This window comes from Sparus aurata, chromosome 17, assembly GCF_900880675.1.
Source record: "Sparus aurata chromosome 17, fSpaAur1.1, whole genome shotgun sequence".
NCBI lineage: Eukaryota > Metazoa > Chordata > Actinopteri > Spariformes > Sparidae > Sparus > Sparus aurata.
The window spans coordinates 20208904-20227399 of NC_044203.1; the positions used below are offsets into that span (position 1 = coordinate 20208904).

The following is an 18496-nucleotide window of genomic DNA, read 5'->3' on the forward strand; positions in this document are numbered from 1 at the left end:
ACTCAACATGATCTGTTTGTCTAGTAATTCTGCCAAAAAAAAAACAAAGCGCAACCACAGCGGGTCATTAGAAAACACCAGTTATTTATTTAACATCTGAAAATACATCTTTTCTGAAATCTTGTAAAATATACCTTTTTTATAAGTCAATATGAACTTTTATTTAAAACAGTTAAGCTTTAGTAATATCACATCAAAAGGGATGGTTCACTGAGATGCAGTACCCTGTTCAAGAGTCCTGTGGAAAGTTTTTCAAACAAACACAAACACAGCACCATATCGACGGGTCTACCAGTCACGAGACACTCTCATGATCCAAATGTCTGACAAACAATCAACATAATTAATGTAATCTGTTGTGCTTGAGTGAAATAGAAACAATGGGTAAACACTACAGTATTACAGCTCCTTCTGTACAACATCAAACTGTGACTGGCATGACATGTCCCATTTATGAGGTTCAACTGCAAGAGGGCATTATTGTAGCTCTGAGGAGGGAAAAGGTCTCAAAACATGAAATTATTCTAGATGAATTAGTTTGCATGAGCTTTTACAGTAGCGACAGAATGAGATGAATTACTGGAGGCATATGCACTGTAAACTGTGACACTGAGGTATTGTTCTTTTAAATGAGCAAGCCCTCCTTTTTGCAGAATAAATACACTATCTTACATACAGATGTGAAATTAAAAACAGGACATGACAAAAATTGCATCTGCTTTTAAAAAAAACGCCGACATGCGGGCCAGCGTTTTCTTCCAATCCACATGAATCGAAAGTATTCTTTTAAAAAATAATTTTGCCAATAAATAAGTACACTTCCTGTGAGTGGTGAGTTGCATAGCGTGCTTGAAAGGAATCTGGCAATTCAGATCAAGGTGACTCAGCTTTTGTGATGCAGTTTTTGCGCGAGACCCACATTTACACAGGGCTGATGTCCAACACTTTGTCCGCGTGTGAAGTTCAGTGTCGAATCCTCCTTCCCTTCAGGTGTCCTCTTTCATCCCGGGCCCAAGAGCTCGGACAGCACACGTCTGTCACACATCAGTAGACCCAGCTGACTGGAACCCACTGCGGCTCAATGAATAATCGCTCTACAACCTCCTGCAGCTTGTCAAAGGCCTTGTCCAGATTGTCATTGACAATGGTCAGGTCAAAGTAGTGGCTGTATGCCCGGCGGATCCTGGCACTCTCGTCCACAGTCTTCTTTAAATCGTTCTCCTGTTGCAGAAAGAGGTTCAGCCCATTAGGTTGTTGGAGGCAGAAACTATTCATGAGTAATGAAAGCTCAATCATCACTTATGAGTTTTTAGGAACCTTAAAGAGACATTTCACCCGACAATCCAAGAAATACTTATTTTTCCTCTAACCTGTAGTTCTACTTGTGCATCTAGATTTTTTTGGGTGTGAGTTGCAGAGTATGGTACTTATCAGCTGTAGAGATGTCGGCCTTCTCTTGAAGATAATGTAACTTGATGGAACTCAAGTTGCTCAAAGCGCTAACAAGATGTTTTAATACTCGACAGCGATGTCCCTTTCTGGAAATCATGACCCAATTACTGAAGATAATCCAAAGACATTGTTGTGAGCAGTTTCATAAGAAGAATTTTTTCTGTTTCACTGTATGGTTCCAGCCCTGATATAATAAACTAAATGAATAATTCTGAATATAATCGGCAGATTAGACAAGATTTTTAATGATTGTTCGTTGTGGGCCTATCCATTTTATTTTGAGAGAAGGCAGTCACCTCTATATCTGATACCTCCAAAACTGAGCAACTTACAATAACATTTTACAATGGCTCTACAGGTTAGGGGAAAAAAATAGGTCTTTTTGATTTTCTGTTGAATTGTACCTTTAAACCCTTTCAAACACATACCGTGAGTAGCTTGGTCGTAAGTCCAGCATCTATCACAGCTTTGTGCATAGCTCTTAGCGTGTCCAGTTCGGGAGCAGCAATAAACACCACGAATGGCATAAACTCAGCAGTCTTCAACACTTTCAGGGCCTGGGAAGAAAATACATCATCACAGCCAAAGCTTTGCAAAGACAAGATCAACACGCTGATATTGTTCGTCTTCGACTGACCTGAGGGTTGACGTCCAGGATGCAGGTGCGTCCTGCATCCACTACTTCATGGATTGAGTCAATCTTGGTGCCGTAAAGGTTGCCGTCGTACTCGCCGTGCTCCAGGTAACGGCTCTCCTTGATGTCCTTCTCCATCTGCTCCCGCGTCACAAAGCAGTAGTTCTGGCCGTCCCTCTCCTCCTCCCTCGCACGGCGTGACGTGACTGGAGGTAAAAGGAGAGGACAGGTTGTGACACGGACCAGGGCAGGAAATCTATTAGCTCCAGACAACGCAACAACCTCTCAGCTGTCTTGTCTCACACACTCACAGGGCACAGTGGTTCCGTATCGCAGGGGGTTCATGACAATGAGTCTGTTCTTCAGGCTCCGCCTCCCAACTCCCTGGGCTCCGATCAGAACCAGCGTTTTCCTCTGAAACGGTGGCATCTTGGCTACCTCCTCATAGATCTGCAGCTCGTATCGGTCAAACTCTGTTCAAGTCGATACACAGGCTGGATGAGTACCATACCGTCATTGATGCACGTATAATTTAACACTGCAAACTACCCAAAATTATAAAGAGTACTGGTACAAACCTGCATTCTTTGATGTGAGATACATCATTTTCTTCTTCTTTTTCTTTGTAGTTTGAGTTCCACAGAGCATTCCTGAGAGAATTGTTTCAAAAAGGTGTCAGATCACCACATGGTGGTGCTAAAGGCAAGGGTTTCTTGACTGTCGCGATAATGCAACCATAGCAGCATGGTGAGAATGACTTAACATGATTTGTACTGACCATTACCAGAAGCATCCCAGTCTCTTCTCACAAAAGCTTTCCTCTTCTCCTCCAAGAACTGACTGGGGATGAGACCAGTGGCTCCACCAACAACTTTGCGTGCCTATGTGGGAATCAGAGTAGTTAAGATGGGATTGGTTTAAATATTTGACATAAGAAATAAATGCCACATCCAGCTATCTGTCACAAATATCATCATCCTTGTCTTCGTCTGCCTCATGTAGTTTTCAACAGTCAATTTTGTGGTGCAGCTCTGCTCCAAGCAACACTGTCCTTCACCACCACAGAGCAACATGTGCCTGCTCACCTGCCACCAGTTGGGGTCCTCCTTGTTGACTACATGGAGGATGTCTCCCTTGAAAAAGGCCAGGCCTGCCTCTTTACAGGGGATCAAGTTGTCTGTGGCCGGATTATAGTTGAAGTGTGGCTTCAGATAGACCTAAAATTTAGGATGTGAACAAGATATCAGAGAGTTAAATCTTGAAAATCAGAAAAATAAGCACAGATACCTGAAAAATCCAGTATAGTAAGTGCTTTTGTTTCTTCCCACATCTGCTTAAATTATATTGTCATATTTTGCTGCCTAACGGTTATAAATCTATTTTTTCCCCTTGTTTAATAATTACTCATTTATCACCAGGGCCATGGCTGTATAACATAATAACGTCATGTGACTAATAATGTGTCTGATAGCCCATAAAACTTCAAAATAATGTTACATAACTCTGTGCGCTTGTTCACTCGCCAGATTCAGTTATATTTCAAGCGTTCATGTTCCCGCTCACAACTGCTGCCCTTATCTGTGTTAGCACTCTGCTCTCTCTCTCTCTCGCTGCGTCATGTTTGATTTTTTTTTTTTACGTGTCTTTCAAGTCGGTAACAGATTTTATTGCTCTCCATTCGTTCTTCCCTTTCTGTCAATGCTCAAACTGAAGGCTGGACGACGTGGGTGAACATTGACCACGACTTTGAAAAGACATTATCGCCAGTGGTCAGAAAATGTTTTCTCCAAACACAACAAAGTGATTAAAGCTGACAGATTCATCTCATGTCTATCAGCAGATTTGTATTACATAAGCCTAATTCACAAGCTACAACTCTTACTATAACTGGAACCTAGCAAGCGCATAACTTAACAGTAGAGTGAGATCATCTGATCCTCCCTGGCACAAAGGTCAGTGTCTGACATAACCCTACATGCTGCTCCTCCGTGTCAGCTGCTGTGTGTGCCTGTTACTGTAAGAAGGAGGAGGCTGGTGGTGGTGGGAGGGGGTTGCTCTAGTGAATAGTGTGGTGTATGTCCCAGATAGTGTGTGGAGTGTTATTAATAGACTGTCGCTGGGCTCAATTTTCAGAAGCCTGGCATTCTGAGATCGCCCAGGTCAGGTACAGCCCTGTACACACCTGGACGTGCACATCAACACATCCTGTATTCTGGTGCACTTAATGCTCTAATTTCATGATTTCAATCACGTTTAAACAGGATTGTGGAAACCATCAAATGCAGCCTCCTCTTTCCTCACCTGCGGCGGTGGCGGTGTATCTCTGTAGCTGGGCAGGACCTTGAGCGTGATGCTCCCACTGCAGTCCCTCAACAGCTCCTGGAGTTCGTGAGGGTTGCTGCCGACCTCACGGCCGTTCACCTCGCGGATAATGTCCCCTGTGTGCAGCATGCCCTGTCTGTCAATCGAGCTGCCGTGCAGGATCCGTGTGATCACCATCTCTCCCCGCTCTACACGGAACGTCACCCCCTGGAAGAGAGTGAGAGTCATTTAATATCACACATCAGCACTTCGTAAATCACACAGGAGGGTCTTTGGTTGCTGTGAAAGAAGTGACTCATGTTGAGTTGCCATTTAAAACTGAGTCACACTGTTCTAACAGATGGTCAATAAAAGAGGAGATGTGTAAAACACTTAACAGCCTAACAGGGGCTTCACATGGTTGATATAAATGACTGGTTGACTTACCAGTGGTTCCCCAGCTTTCTTCTGGATGCCTATCATCCTGACAGCATCAGCTGGCATGAGAGAACTCGTCTTCGAGGCATCACTGTTCACTGCAGCGTGGGGCATTTCATAGCACTTTGAAGCCACTTTGTCATGAGCCTCTATCAAAGACTGAGGAAGACAAATGAGGAAGAGAGAAAGACAAAGAAAATAAGGCTAAATCTGGTTTACAGATATCGGAAAGAACCAACACCATTTTCTGACTAGGAAAGACAACAACACCACTAAAAACCAAGAGTGAGTGGCACTAGCACTGTCATTTGATATATGAGAGAGTGAAGACATAAATCACATTACTGCACACATAAAGACACCTTTGTGACTGCATCAACAGCTGACAAAGTGATATACAGAGAAGATAAGTCAGTCTTGTTCTTACCCTAGCAGCCACAACATAGAGTCGGTATTAGTCAGAGACTACAGTGCATCAGCAAATGTTAAAGATTTACTGAAACGGTATTCTCCCTCTGACTTTAACCGCATAACTCAGCCAGCTATTGGCTCAAGGAAATACACCCCCACCCTCCCATGTTGCAGCTCGTAAGTGGTCGGGAATATACAGGGTGACAAGAGAGCAGGGCTGCCTGACCTCCTGAGCTGTCAGCGCTTCAGAATATTAGGCAGTGGTTGGTGTACAAAGCGCTGACATCCATTCCCACATGAGTAGAGCACAAGCGAGACCATTCACATGACAAGTCTCTGGTCTTTTCACAGCCATTAAACCCAGAAACAAGTGTGTGGGAATGTAGGAGTGAGGTCTGAGATACCTTAAAATGAGGCTCCTGGAGGATTTTGGCAAGCTCGGCAACAGCAGCATCTTTTTCTGGCAGGTTGTTGAGGGAGTCAAGGATCTCTGTGACCAGCTGAACATTATCATCCCGCACAGCTTTCAACTTCACATCCTCGAGGCGCTCATGGGCCTACACACACACACACACACACACACACACACAAACACGCTGAAAAAGTTACCACTTTATCAGGCTTCATCTTGGAACACCACACAGTAAAGAAAATTAAAATTGTGGCGGCAATCTGAAAAATGTGGTTAATGGTTGGAAATTGAACCACATCTAACCGGTTTTTGACAACAAAATTCTTTATTTTCTCTGTTTTTCGTTGGTATTCAGAACACAAGACTCTTAACACGCCACTGAAATTGTGGGGCTGAAACGACACATTCACTAACTTCACAGCCACGATTCTTTAAATGCATTTCCTAACCAAAGTCCGAATACTTTCTGGAGAACAACATCTTTTTATTGACTACTTCATGGCGGCCCTGAGCATTTATAAACTTTTTGGCTACCCGGACCATTTCCTTGTCCTTAAACAGCTGCCATCCCACTGCCTGGAACGTATTCAATTTGGTGAAACCATAATGTTTGGTAAATCAAAAAAAATATGAAAAGCATTTCACAGTGAATTCCTTCACCAGTTACACTGATCCTGCTCTGGGCTTTGGTTCAGTTTTGGTGGACAGATGATAAAGATGCAGATCAACATGATGGGAGCCCAAGGATAAAATGCCCTTCCAGGTTATTTTGTTTTGTTTAGCATTTTGTGCACTTCCAGTTCCCTCGTTTAAAAGTCAATGGATTTACAGTTACGTCCCTGAAATTAAGTCTGTGTTTACCACATGCTTATGATATTTACATGTTTTGTTCTACGACACAAAATACATCATTAAATGCCCCACAATTTAATTCTAAATAGCTTTTGTGTCTTGAAAACAAGAGTTGCTAACAAATGGCTAAATGAAACAACAGAGGTTGTCGGATGCATGAAATGTCATCACACCGAACACAGATACTCATCTATTCACTTGTCCATCTTTAAAGTGGTACTTTAGTTGCAAACTATTCTAATTCTTACTTTACAACTTTTAGATTGATCAGTTTACAGAAAACGTGTACAGTAACTGTGCAGTAAGACGCTTAGTGGTGGTAACACTAAAGTCATGCAACCGCAATGTAGTTTGCTCATAGCCTAACAACAGCTTTTTACTTCTAGCGGCTGAATTTTCTTTTCGAAAATCACAAAGGTGGTGTTCATCTGTGAAGATCTTGCTTAACAATATGTGTAAGTATCATAAACTTCATACAAAATCCAGGATGACGCTAACTCTTGGGTTAGCCTACAAAAATACATCATCCCTATAGCTCTCCATGTTGTAGTTCATACTTTGATGTGATATTAAAGCAGAAACTAAAAGGCCCATCTAGCAGAGAATAAGGAAACATTTAAGGAAAGTGGTGCGAGTGTTAGAAATGAGGACAAGAGCTTGCCTTTGTGACGGGTTTTCTATAGACATCGCCCTATTTATAGATACACTAGATGAACCTAATGACCTCAATCTGCATCAGAGATTTTGTTATGTAACCCATTTGTTCATCATGCTTTCAGTCTCTTTAAGCAATGTGAGAAAATTGATTGAACTGTTCAAGCAACCTTTTTATGTCTACCCAAGTGAAAACTAATACTCATATTCCTTTTAAGTGAAGCTGTTAAAGCTACAGGAGGTGTGCTGAGCCACTCCTCACATGTTTCTCTCTTCTAATGACAAGCATGGTTATACCATGCCAGGAGACATTTCCTGCAAGTAACTGAAACCATGACACCGGTGAAGTGGGCACAGATTAGATAACCTCACTGGGTAGCATATTACAAGATGCACTTTGTTTGCAGGTAGACAAGCTTTTTCAAATATCATGTATGTTGTAGAGACAGAGATATCAGCCTTAGCTATTTCTCCCTACAGCCCCCAATTTTAATTTACCCATTGCCTGCATGATTAAAATATGATGTTAAGCCAGTACACAGTACACTGTCAGGAAGAGTTACTCATCATCTTTGACAGGTGGTGACACGTGACACCCATTACGCCTTTATTTCCTCGGCTAGCAGTGACATTTGCTCCTCCTCTCATCTATAGCTAGAGCTTGATGGTCAACTAATAAGATTACAACTCGGTGTGGGTGTGGGTGTGGGTGTACTATATAGCGCTATAGTGGTATGGCTGAGTTTGTGACTCACCTTAGCGAGGGACCGGACGATGGGGCTCTCCATGATGCCTTTGAGGAAGATGAGGTCAATATCTTTGGCTCCTGTGCCAGATGGCAGGTCTTTCAGGTTGTCCAGGACCTGCTGCATGGCTGAAGGGAAAAAATAGACGCGAGGATTAGGCGGAGAGAATACCAACCACTCTCTTTGCTTCTTTTTGAGCTTCTGAAGTACCGCCTAATGAACGCAGGCAGAAATGTAAGCGACAGAGAAATTAATTTCAATTTTGAGCCAATGAAAAGGAAAACAATAAAACAATGCGACTATAATAAGAGCTTACAAGGCAAGAACAATAAGTGGCCAGTCAATCAATGGGCCAATTCACAGAGAACATCCTTATTTCCATTGCAGCAGAAGCGACAAGCACACAGAGTCACAAAGGAATTGTTCTGCTAACAGATCTGCCTTGTAGAGGCTGGGACCACACAGCAAGAAACTGGAGCCAAAAAACCTGACACATTCAGCGAGTCCTTTGATTAATCAGCCAACTCGACACAATGAAATGAATAATGTAAAATCTTTCTGTACATTCCAGTTATTCTCTTCCCATTAAAATAGGATCTGTAATGCCTTCGGTTTTGGTTCCCCAGACAGAAAATAGACAACAAATTGAGATGTAACAGAACAATTCACAGAAATAAATGCAGTTACTACAGAAACCAAAACATTTGGCCCCTTTGCAAGTCAATTATGTGGTTTTGTTTGGCTCATATGGCTTTTGTAGTTCACTGAGGGACACATGAAAGTTCAGAGGCAGCAGTAAACACACCCACACAACGATGTCTGGGCAGTGGGCACAGAACCATTCAAATGGTAATGAAATGTCAAGTTTTGCATGCAACACTGCAACAGTTCCTGTGTTAAAAGATTAGTTCTGACTATGTCTTTGATGGCTTACCTGTGCCAGACTTTGCATTTGCCACGGTCATGTTTAATATTCCTCAGCTCAGGCCGGTGAAACTCCCTTAACACGTTCAAAAGCCGCCCAAATGCCTGCTTACAGAAACCAGAGCAACTGGAGGGCTGGAGAAGGTAGGAAACCCACTCAAGTCAGTATACTGCATGCTAAGACCATGCTGTACAAGCCATGCCTTAAAGTAAGAAAGCTGATATTTGCTAGCATGTGCTGCTGTTTGACATCTGCACAATACTGTAGCGTGAGGCATAAAATAGCAAAGAAAACATTTGTTTGTCTTGGTGTTTTATGCACATGTTAGCACAGAGGGCTCTTATGAAATAAGGGAATGACAAAGAGGGCCATTGAGTGACAAAGGATGAGTCTCCAATCCTTCTGGCTAAAGGTTGTGCCAGCCACACACAGGGAGGCCCCTGGGGACTCTGTGCAAACATGATCTCCAAACAGAATGAGGAAAAAACAGCTTTGCCAGTGCCTTAGTGGGCTTGTGGACAAACAGAATTATGGGCGTTTTGAGCATACGTGGCCCACTGTAAACTGTTAACAGTGTAAACATCATGAATGCAACATTGTTCTTCATGCACACAATGTCAACAAAGACAGCAAACAGGATGATAATCATCCAGAGCCAAAAAAGAAAGAAGTAACTCACCTACAAACTGTGTTCAGATCATCAGTGCAGCACTCCGACACGGAGCCCCACGTTTTCTACAAAACACTCATCTGGTACCTCTGGACTGGAGAGAAAGCAAAGAGACGAAAATTATTATTCTAATAATAATATTATTCTGATCATCTGGTGGAATGATCTCAGACAGACTAAAAACCTTCCTAGTTATGGATAAAAACCTTCCTAGTTATGGATAAAAGCAGCTCATGCAGGTGTGTAAGCTCCTCTCTACTCTAACCTGGCTTCATTGCCCAGACTTCTCCTGTTACTTCAGCGATGTTGTAATGCAGCCATTCGGATTGGCCGAGTCAATCACATGACCGACTCATTACCACCACCAAGCCAGATACAGCTCAGCTTAGAAAGCGTGACTGTTCAGTATTGTTGGGTTCTATGGATTTAAAAAGATGAAGAAGATTAATTTTATGTGGCTTATTTCACTGAAATGAAGATTGAAGATTGTTCTAGTTGTCACACTGCTCTGCAGCTGCCCCAGACAGTCTGTTTATCATTATACACACACTATTCCATATGCAGAAACATGCCTGGTTTTCAGCCATTTCTGTCTAATATATCATTTGATCAAGGTTGCACGCATCAAGACCAATTTTTTTTTTTTTTACATAAAACAGGAGGAAGGCTGGAAATTTGAGCCACTGTGCCACTGAACCTGGCACAAAACACTTAAATCACATCTTTTTCAGAGTAGGCTATGCTTCTCATCATCAAACCTCAAACAGGACCAGAATTACAGGTTTACAGACGCTAATCTAACTCTGTCCATGCACTGGCTTTGACGCTGCTGAAATACGCAGAGCACTTTGTGTGGTTTAATCAAAAAGTGACCAGCGAGGACACTCCTTTCCCATTTAAACATAGTTTTATTCAATTAGACTGAGGTCAATTGTATTTTAACTTCTTGTCACACATTCAAGGAAATCTGAAAGGCTGATTTACAGGCCAGTAATAGTGCATTGCAGATTTATCGGTCAGTATCAGTGCATATATTTGTCAACGAGTAACAGGAAACTAAGTTTAAGATAATCTCATCATTTTCAACTCCGAAAAAGTCCCACTAAGGATTTACACTTCTCAAAATGAGTTAGGGATGTGGGATATGGGTGCATACATGCATGTGTGTGGATATGCCATGAAAGTCAAATGTGTGGCATTATTTTTGGGGACAAAAAATATTCACAAAGAAAGTGAAAGACTAAAATATCTAAATATCCCCAACTCATTCTGAGTAGTGTGTCTTGATCACAATTCTAAAATCCAAGGTGTCCTTGCCAGCATCGTTTGATTATTTTGTTTGTTTGTATGTGTGTGTGTGTGTGTGTGTGTGTGTGTGTGTGTGGGGGGGGGGGGGGGGGGGGGGGTTAATTAAAATAACTTTTAAACTGTCATAAATCAACATCTGTAAGGGCCTCATACTCAAGTATCTATGGGTCTATAATTAGTAAAGACTTCTGTCTAATGTGAAGCTGCAAGAACCCCACTGCAGCTCATTCACTACTGTGTGTTTTGAAAGAGGCGAAAAATGGCATAATAAAACTATGGTAACAACGTTATGAGACACATGAGTGTAGCTTAGACATTTACATTGCTTGCTGTCACCCACTAAGAGCCCATTCACGAGTCTCCTCACACTTGGAGGCCAGTCTTGGTGAATGAGGCTCATGAGGGGCAGAAAGCACGCAGTTCCTTGAGACAGTCACACCGCCTACAGCCTCCCTTCAACAAACACATGAGGAGCAGCCTGCCGGGAAGTGATGGTGGGTGCTCACGGTGGCAGATAAGATCCCAGTTTGAAGCTCTGAATTCATGGTGAAACACTAAAGTCACTTAAAGAGGGGCTAAAGCAAATACAGCCTCCGAAAACGGAGACGGCTGCAGTGGTTTAAGTTTGCTGTCAAGCTACACGCGTACTGGGCACGTGTGACCACTTCCAATGTGAGGCAACTTAGCTGAAAATGATAACCTGCCATTGGTGGCTAATTAGCGGTGGTAAACACTAATTCTAGCGTTAACACACACCGATGAAATATGATTTGAAACATGTTAAACCGCGGCTATGCTTGTCAGGTCTTTATCGGCGTTAATTCCCTCAGCGCCTGTCCCGTTCTAAGTTAGTGCTAGCCATTGCTAGTTCGTTAGCCATGCTAATCATTGCTAGCTAAACGCTGGGGTGCGCTTATACATGTGGTCGAAATTATCGTTGAACCTGACAAATACCATAACAACCAGTGCATCTGACCCAGTCCAGTCATGCTTGTCACTGCTCCACTGCGAAGTAGCCTCAGTTAGCTGCTAGTCCACTCATTAGCTAGTAGCTAGCTGTAATATAACGACCAAGACCGTTAGCTGGCTAACGTTACAACTAGCTTGTGGAGCAGTGATTGCCGAGAAACTAGAGGGTCCCGTGATGAGACCGTTGTTAAGTGTCATGTAAAAATCAATGAATGATACTTTACCTAATTTAATCAGTATTATCCAGTCACGCTTTCATCCCCCCCTTCATTTCAGTGTGTCCTAATTCGCCGATCACTTGCGCAATAGTAAGTTGTTAGTGCATTTCCAATGTGCCTGCCTGCCTGCTGCGCCCCTTCCCTCAGTTCCCCATCCAGACAGACGCTGCTATGCTAATGACACATCTGATCTAACCCACCGAAATCATGCACAACCCACCCATATAATTTACTGGGAACTTTACCCTGTAAGAAATAGATCTGTGGAGGCTTAACAGCACCCATGGATTGATTAAAAAACTGTGGTTACTGCTCATATAAAGTAAGCATAAATATCCTCTAGCTGCAATACTGTGAGTTATCAGCCCAGTGTAACTATTATACACATAGGTCGCCATTGATGCAAACATACTGCAGCCCTTCCAGCTTGCTCGGTGTGCCCACCCACCAGGACTTCAAATTAGTAGTTCTAGAGTTGAAAGATTTGCAAAAAATAGCTTTACTGAATCTATTCATTATCGGTGGAAGGGTGTACCAGTGTCCTGATTACATATTTCTCTTCTCACTCTGGCAAAACACAGTGCACCAAACGCACAACAACATATTTAATTGAATGCACTTACCTCATGAGGAGGATATGCCAGAGATCCTGCTTATCATTAATGGCACCTGTGATATACTACTACACCCACATCTGGCTGCAGGTAATCTCACCTGCACCACCTATCAGCAGCTCAGCATAAACACCAAACCATGTCATCAGATCTGGTGACTTCTTTATTGAGAACCAGATTGAACAGTTCCAGAGCACTTCAAGGCAGTCAGTGGCTTGGACCAGGTTTTCACAACCGAGTTAACCAAATTGTCAGTGTTGCGTGATTCGCTTTTGATGTATCCAGGTCAGTTGATAGGATTAAACTGTTAATCTGTCGTTAGGCATGGTGCAGGTACATCTCAGCAGGCTTGATGAAGCAAGGGAAATAAATGCTATACCGCGGTGTAGTCAATTAACAACTAATTTCTGTTTCGCTCTCCCCCAAACAGAACATTAGCAACAAGCATGAATCATAACATATTTATTTGCCCTACATGAAAAATTCTCAAAAGGCTGGTCCACCAGTAGAGAGCAGTGTTACTCCATCAGTGAATGGCACACAAGACTACCTATGCTGAAAAGATTAGATAGATTAGGCGGTAAAACTTCTCGTCAAGCCAAGTCTGTAGGATGAAGGGCATGTTCATTTAAAAAAGGAGCAACATTATAGGCCAAAGTTTGCTTTACACAGTGTTTATTTCATGCAGTACAAGTACATTCCAGGTCAGCAACAGACATGGCAGCAGCTTTGTGGTAAAATCAATCTTGATGTGAAGCTTCAGCAGCATCACCACAGTGGCAGCCCATCATACCTACAACATGAGGAAGATTAGTGTTAGTTAGTGTGTGAAAAAGTGTTAAAAACCTATTTAAGATGTTTTCCTATCCAAGTGGAAGACAGAAACATCTCTAAATAAGATTAAATCCACAACTAACTACAGAGTTAAAAATTAACAAGAAGGACAAGTGTTGAATTAAACTAAATTGTTCAAGCGAGTTTGTATTTTTCGGGTATCATTGTACATGCTTTATCATACAGTACCATACATTATATTACATAGTATTGTAATGGGCAACACAAGTAAGTAAAAGAAAAGAGAAAAAGCTGTACAAAATTCTGAAAAAGCAGCCCTGCACTTTAGTTTTTAAATAATTTACCTGAAATAGTTCGATCCGGGAAAGCTCTCTGCGCTCTCCCTCAGCAGCACGTCTGAAAACAGAGTATCTGGGATGTCTCTTTTCCCATACCTATGCATTGAAAAAGAGTCGGGAGACGTCTTGCAGGTACTGACAACATTTTCTGAACTTATCGTATTTTACAAAAAAATTCAAGGACCAACCTCTGTCTTGTAATGAGATTGATGTAGTGTCTTAGTGCTGAATAATATTTGGCGAGCTCCTCAGGTGGCGCGTCGTCACGGGGACTGGCAGGCTTGACTGGATATGCGTTGATGCCAGAGTGAATACAAGCCAGCAGGCAGACAGCCACAGTGGTCAGCGACATCACAGCACTGGAGCGAATCCTGGATCACAGGGAAAATGAATAGTGAAAAAAAACAAAGAACTGCATGATAAGAAATTATCATCCAACAATGCCAAAATAAGAAACAGGTGCTCCATACTGGATAGATATCCCACCATAAAAGCTGCAAGATTCAACATTACCTACTGACTTTTAATCAGAAAGTGCCTTTTAATTAAAAAAAAATTGAAATTGAAATGTTGCTCACATCATAATGTAACACTTGAAAATACTGCTGTTGACGGTTTTCTCGCTGTCCAAGGCGCCTCTGTCAGATTTCCAACACTGCCTGAGTTTTATAGAGTGGGTGTCAGATGGGGAGGGAGGGTGAATTCATTCACTTTTAGGGCACTCCTGAGAAATATCTCCTGCCTCATTAGTTTAGCAATACTTTAATGTCTAGACAGTGAATATAATTGCAGAAAGTTAGATTATTATGACAAGAACACAAAAATTGAAGGTGTCACTGTATTAGATTTATTAAAATGAATTACTTGACATGATAGCGTGTATGTTCTGTTATTAATATGTTTAAATAATCAGAAATTGACTGCAGATATTCAACCTGTGATTTTGTGGATTGTATTATTGTTTTTCAACTTCTTTGCACCCAACATTAAGTTTAATTGTACATAAACTCATAGAGGGGCCTATCATTGATTCATATCAGTTTGCATTGTAGTTAATTTATCCTCAACAGTACAATAAGTACACTTGAAAGGTCTTTGTTTAAAAGGCTAGAAAAGAGTACACTCCACCGCATTAAATTTCCTTTTTGTTCAAAAAGAAATTTGAGTAGTAAGTAGTGTGATGTCAGGAAAGAACTGGCACAGGCGGAGACAAACCTTTATTAATTTAGAGTTCACTTAAAAGCCACAAGCAGCACAAGAAGTCTCAATAAAACCAATGATGTGTAACTTCAAGTGGCAGATGATGGTCTCTTTTTTTCACATTAATTTGAAATACGTTAGGTGGTTGGAAAGATAATGTTTTGGTTGATAGAAAAACAGCAGAGGGGGTCTGCGTCGAGAAACAAAAACATTAATAGTTTAATTATGCATAAATTATCATCATTCTAACTGTGAGAAAAGGGAAGCCACAGTCCTTTTTATAATAACATGATAGAAGTTATATTAATAAATATTAATACTACTTATATATGTGATTGAATCAAATTTTCTCAAAGGTTGAAGGTAGAAAGTGTTTCTAGTCTCAAACACACACAAATGTTGAATGTAAATCCCTAGATTTTGTATTCTCCCAGGACTTTAACAGTACCGACTGACAAACAGCTGTCTTAACACAAAAACTAAACCATTTTGGCCAAACCACCCAGGATATTCCCAAATTACACAAAATTCCTCCAAGAGAGGGCAGGAAATTGTTCAAACTTGTACATTTTCAATTCCAGTTGATGGAGGGTACAAAAAGCTTTCAGCCCCTAAATGGACTTTAAAGGGAGCCATTTTCTCTGAAGAGCTTCTGAAATTTGACAGCAGATTGGTGCTGTTGTTTCCTGTAGAAACTAGCTTCCAAAGTGGCAGCACACAAAGTACACACACCTTAACATTACACACTAAATGTGCTGGATGTTTAATGCCAGAATGATGTTTTCATCCAATGATTTCAATGGACAACACAAATCAAAGTAAAGCTATCCTGCTGACAGTCAGAATAAATATATAATAGGATATACAATAATACTTAACCTTTTAAAGAGTAACTGTGTTAATAAATAACCACTCATCGCATGTATTTCTGGAATAATGCCTGAGCTGTATGGAGAGTGGTGAGTAATAAATGCCTGGTTTAAATGCTTTAGTCACGCTAGCCTGCGCAGCACCTTCCTGACAAATGAGGGCCAGGTGTACGAGGCACAAAGTGTCATGTCTGATAGGGCTGATGTGATCTCTGGTAATAGAAACACCCTCCACTGAGAGAGCAACAGCCAAGTGCCAACCGCACCTGCAGGACACTGACTGAGATCAGAGAACCCAAACATTCACTTCCACTCGTTTGAGACTGAAAATCCAGCAGTGGAACACTAACAGCATAGAGGGTAGGTGGGCTTTTAATGGATGTTTGAAGCTGAAAATCTGTGTTGGGGGTTTGTAGTGATAAATGATGTATTTGCAGCACCAGAGAGTCATGAAGAGCTTCCCATTCATTTGTTGTTGTTTTTTTGTTTGTGCAACATAAGGTGGTCATGCACATACACTGACATGATTTTATCTGTAGTCAAAGCATGATAAACTATATACTGTAATTGTTTGCACTTTATTAATGGCATGAAACGGACAGTGTGTTCCTTGTACAGCAACAACTCAACTATGCAAGATAAATTACTCTGCTACTGCTGTTTCCCAACGAAAACTAATCTCTTCTATTAACACCATGGCCATTAATGCTTACACAGCAGCAGGTGAAATATCTCTGCGACTAACGATAACATTAGCCACAGCAGCAACATTGGAGTCAAACACAGAAATAATAGCTTTTCTTTCGCTATTCTCAATTTTCACTTGCATCCCTCGACCACTGGAAAGCAGCTGGTTCAATACAGTGCGTGGTACAAAACGTTAGAATGTTAAAGGTGACATACATAAGAATTTGGGTTGAAAACATTTAAAAATGAACTAAAATGATGGACAGAATGTGAAGAAATAACAGTTTTGATGTCTATGTAGCCTATTGTATTACTGAGCTATCCACTGAGGGTTGCATGCTAATCTGCTAGCCCCAGCCCATTCCAGTCCTGAGCCTCTGTGCTAGTAGTGTAAATGCAAACACTTCACTTCACTGAGCTCCCAGACCAGACTGCTAGCTGCACGGCTAACTGAGCTAGCTGGCTATGGGCAGCAACAGTCAGTAGCCGTAAGCTATTACGCTGGGTATATGCTGCCTCCTGCTCGTAATGAGTATAAATTTGACGAGTGGCAAATTCTTACATATTACACTTTTAAGCAAAGAACTGCATGAATTGCTTGTGAACCTCTCACCTGTGTACATCACTAAATAGCATGAAAATAGTCTGTCTTTAGTTAAACTATAAATATTTAGGCATGATTAACAATTTCAAGCCCACGTGATTGCATTTTAGTGGTGGCCATGGGGGTGAAAGGCTGGAAACTCTTAAAGTGAAGCTGTTGGATCCATTATTTTTCATATCATTATTATTATAAGTGTGTGTCCTTCATATGGTACAAACAACACAACGATATCACACAAAAGATATTCCAGTTAAGTCGAGTCAGGCTCTGTGGAGGCATCTCCCGCTTCATTACATTTTCACATTTAGCTAATGTTGTGATCCAGCATGACTACAACTTAATGGAGCGGAATGGTCACTTGCCAGGAAGTTATGAGGTTATGATGTTCATGTATGTGACTGCATGCACCCACTGGTATCTGTGATTCGGTGACTGTTGGGTTCTACCCTCAAGCTCACTGGAAAAAAATGCAACTTCAAAGTATTGTGTTTTTGGTTGTTTTTTTCTTTTTTAAACGTAATCCAATCGGCCAGTGGAACAAGTGAATGCAGGCATTTGGAGATAGCATTTTTTAATCTTGAAATTCTAAACGTATCTATATTTCAGTGGGATGTCAGTTAAGAACTTCACACTAGTTTCATAATGTAGTCAAAACATAGTACATGTTAGCATGGTATCCTTAGATTGCAGACGCTCTCTGAGTTACTGTTACCTGTCTGTTCATCCACTGAACAATCTTTTGGTGCATATGACAGGTGAGTCAGGATGTCAGGACAACTTCTCTTTCCCTGGTTGAAATCACCAACTAGAATGACTTGGTTTGGTGACTCCAAGACATAATCTTTTCTCTGGAGCCACAAAACTGGCTCTTGCAGACAACAAACTGCACAGTGAATGGGAAATACAGGCTGAAGGTGAGAAACAACTCACTTTAGTAGGGTGCCTCAGTACAATTTTGAGGTTCTGGTACTTATTATGGTATATGTTATATTTCCCTTCCATGACACTGTGTGCTTTGTCTCTACAGCATTTAGGTCCAATATTTTAAGGGTGATTCTTTGTACTTGAATAATTACATAAAATGTGCGGTTTTAAATACCGTTCTTTTTACATGCCTGCCCACAAATTAAATCATCTTGTAGCTGTTGCAATAAAAGGAATTTTAGAAAAAAAATTCCAAATGGTATTAAAATTATTTATTTTCATCCATCAGAATATTTTAAAACACATTTAATTCAGCAGACTCAAATCATTCAAACGTAAGTGTTCTTTTAAAAATACCATCTAATGCCCACTTAACGTCAAATATATTAAAAGTGTGTGATGAGGTGTTAAGTATTATGATGAGGCAGTTAGTTCTGCAGTATGGCTGCTGTTTTTTAAATTTCTGTGGTTTTGT

The 18496-nt window shown here is 41.2% G+C and overlaps 2 protein-coding genes across 9 annotated transcripts; both read right to left on the minus strand.

Moving 5' to 3' along the window:
- Positions 1 to 64: 64 nt before the first annotated feature.
- On the minus strand, positions 65 to 12747 carry pals2a (protein associated with LIN7 2, MAGUK p55 family member a). 8 transcript variants are annotated; one of them, XM_030392921.1, is made up of 14 exons: positions 11997 to 12181; positions 9505 to 9589; positions 8835 to 8959; positions 7910 to 8028; positions 5641 to 5793; positions 4835 to 4984; positions 4388 to 4615; positions 3172 to 3303; positions 2865 to 2967; positions 2665 to 2736; positions 2398 to 2559; positions 2090 to 2292; positions 1881 to 2009; positions 65 to 1221 (listed from the first exon to the last, which is right to left on the minus strand). In XM_030392921.1, the coding sequence occupies exons 3-14, from the start codon at positions 8863 to 8865 to the stop codon at positions 1045 to 1047; spliced, it is 1659 nt and encodes a 552-aa protein (XP_030248781.1). In that variant the 5' UTR covers positions 8866 to 8959; positions 9505 to 9589; positions 11997 to 12181; the 3' UTR covers positions 65 to 1044. The 8 variants fall into 8 exon arrangements, with proteins under 8 accessions (XP_030248781.1, XP_030248779.1, XP_030248780.1 ...); XM_030392919.1 differs by lacking the exon at positions 11997 to 12181 and adding an exon at positions 12614 to 12747 and having other exon boundaries at positions 583 to 1221; XM_030392920.1 differs by lacking the exon at positions 11997 to 12181 and adding an exon at positions 11758 to 11776 and having other exon boundaries at positions 583 to 1221.
- A 515-nt stretch (positions 12748 to 13262) lies between these two features.
- LOC115566881 (peptide YY-like) lies at positions 13263 to 18466 on the minus strand. Its single transcript, XM_030392930.1, has 4 exons — positions 14316 to 18466; positions 13926 to 14108; positions 13744 to 13833; positions 13263 to 13397 (listed from the first exon to the last, which is right to left on the minus strand). The coding sequence occupies exons 1-4, from the start codon at positions 14318 to 14320 to the stop codon at positions 13373 to 13375; spliced, it is 303 nt and encodes a 100-aa protein (XP_030248790.1). The 5' UTR covers positions 14321 to 18466; the 3' UTR covers positions 13263 to 13372.
- Between the last annotated feature and the right edge of the window lie 30 nt (positions 18467 to 18496).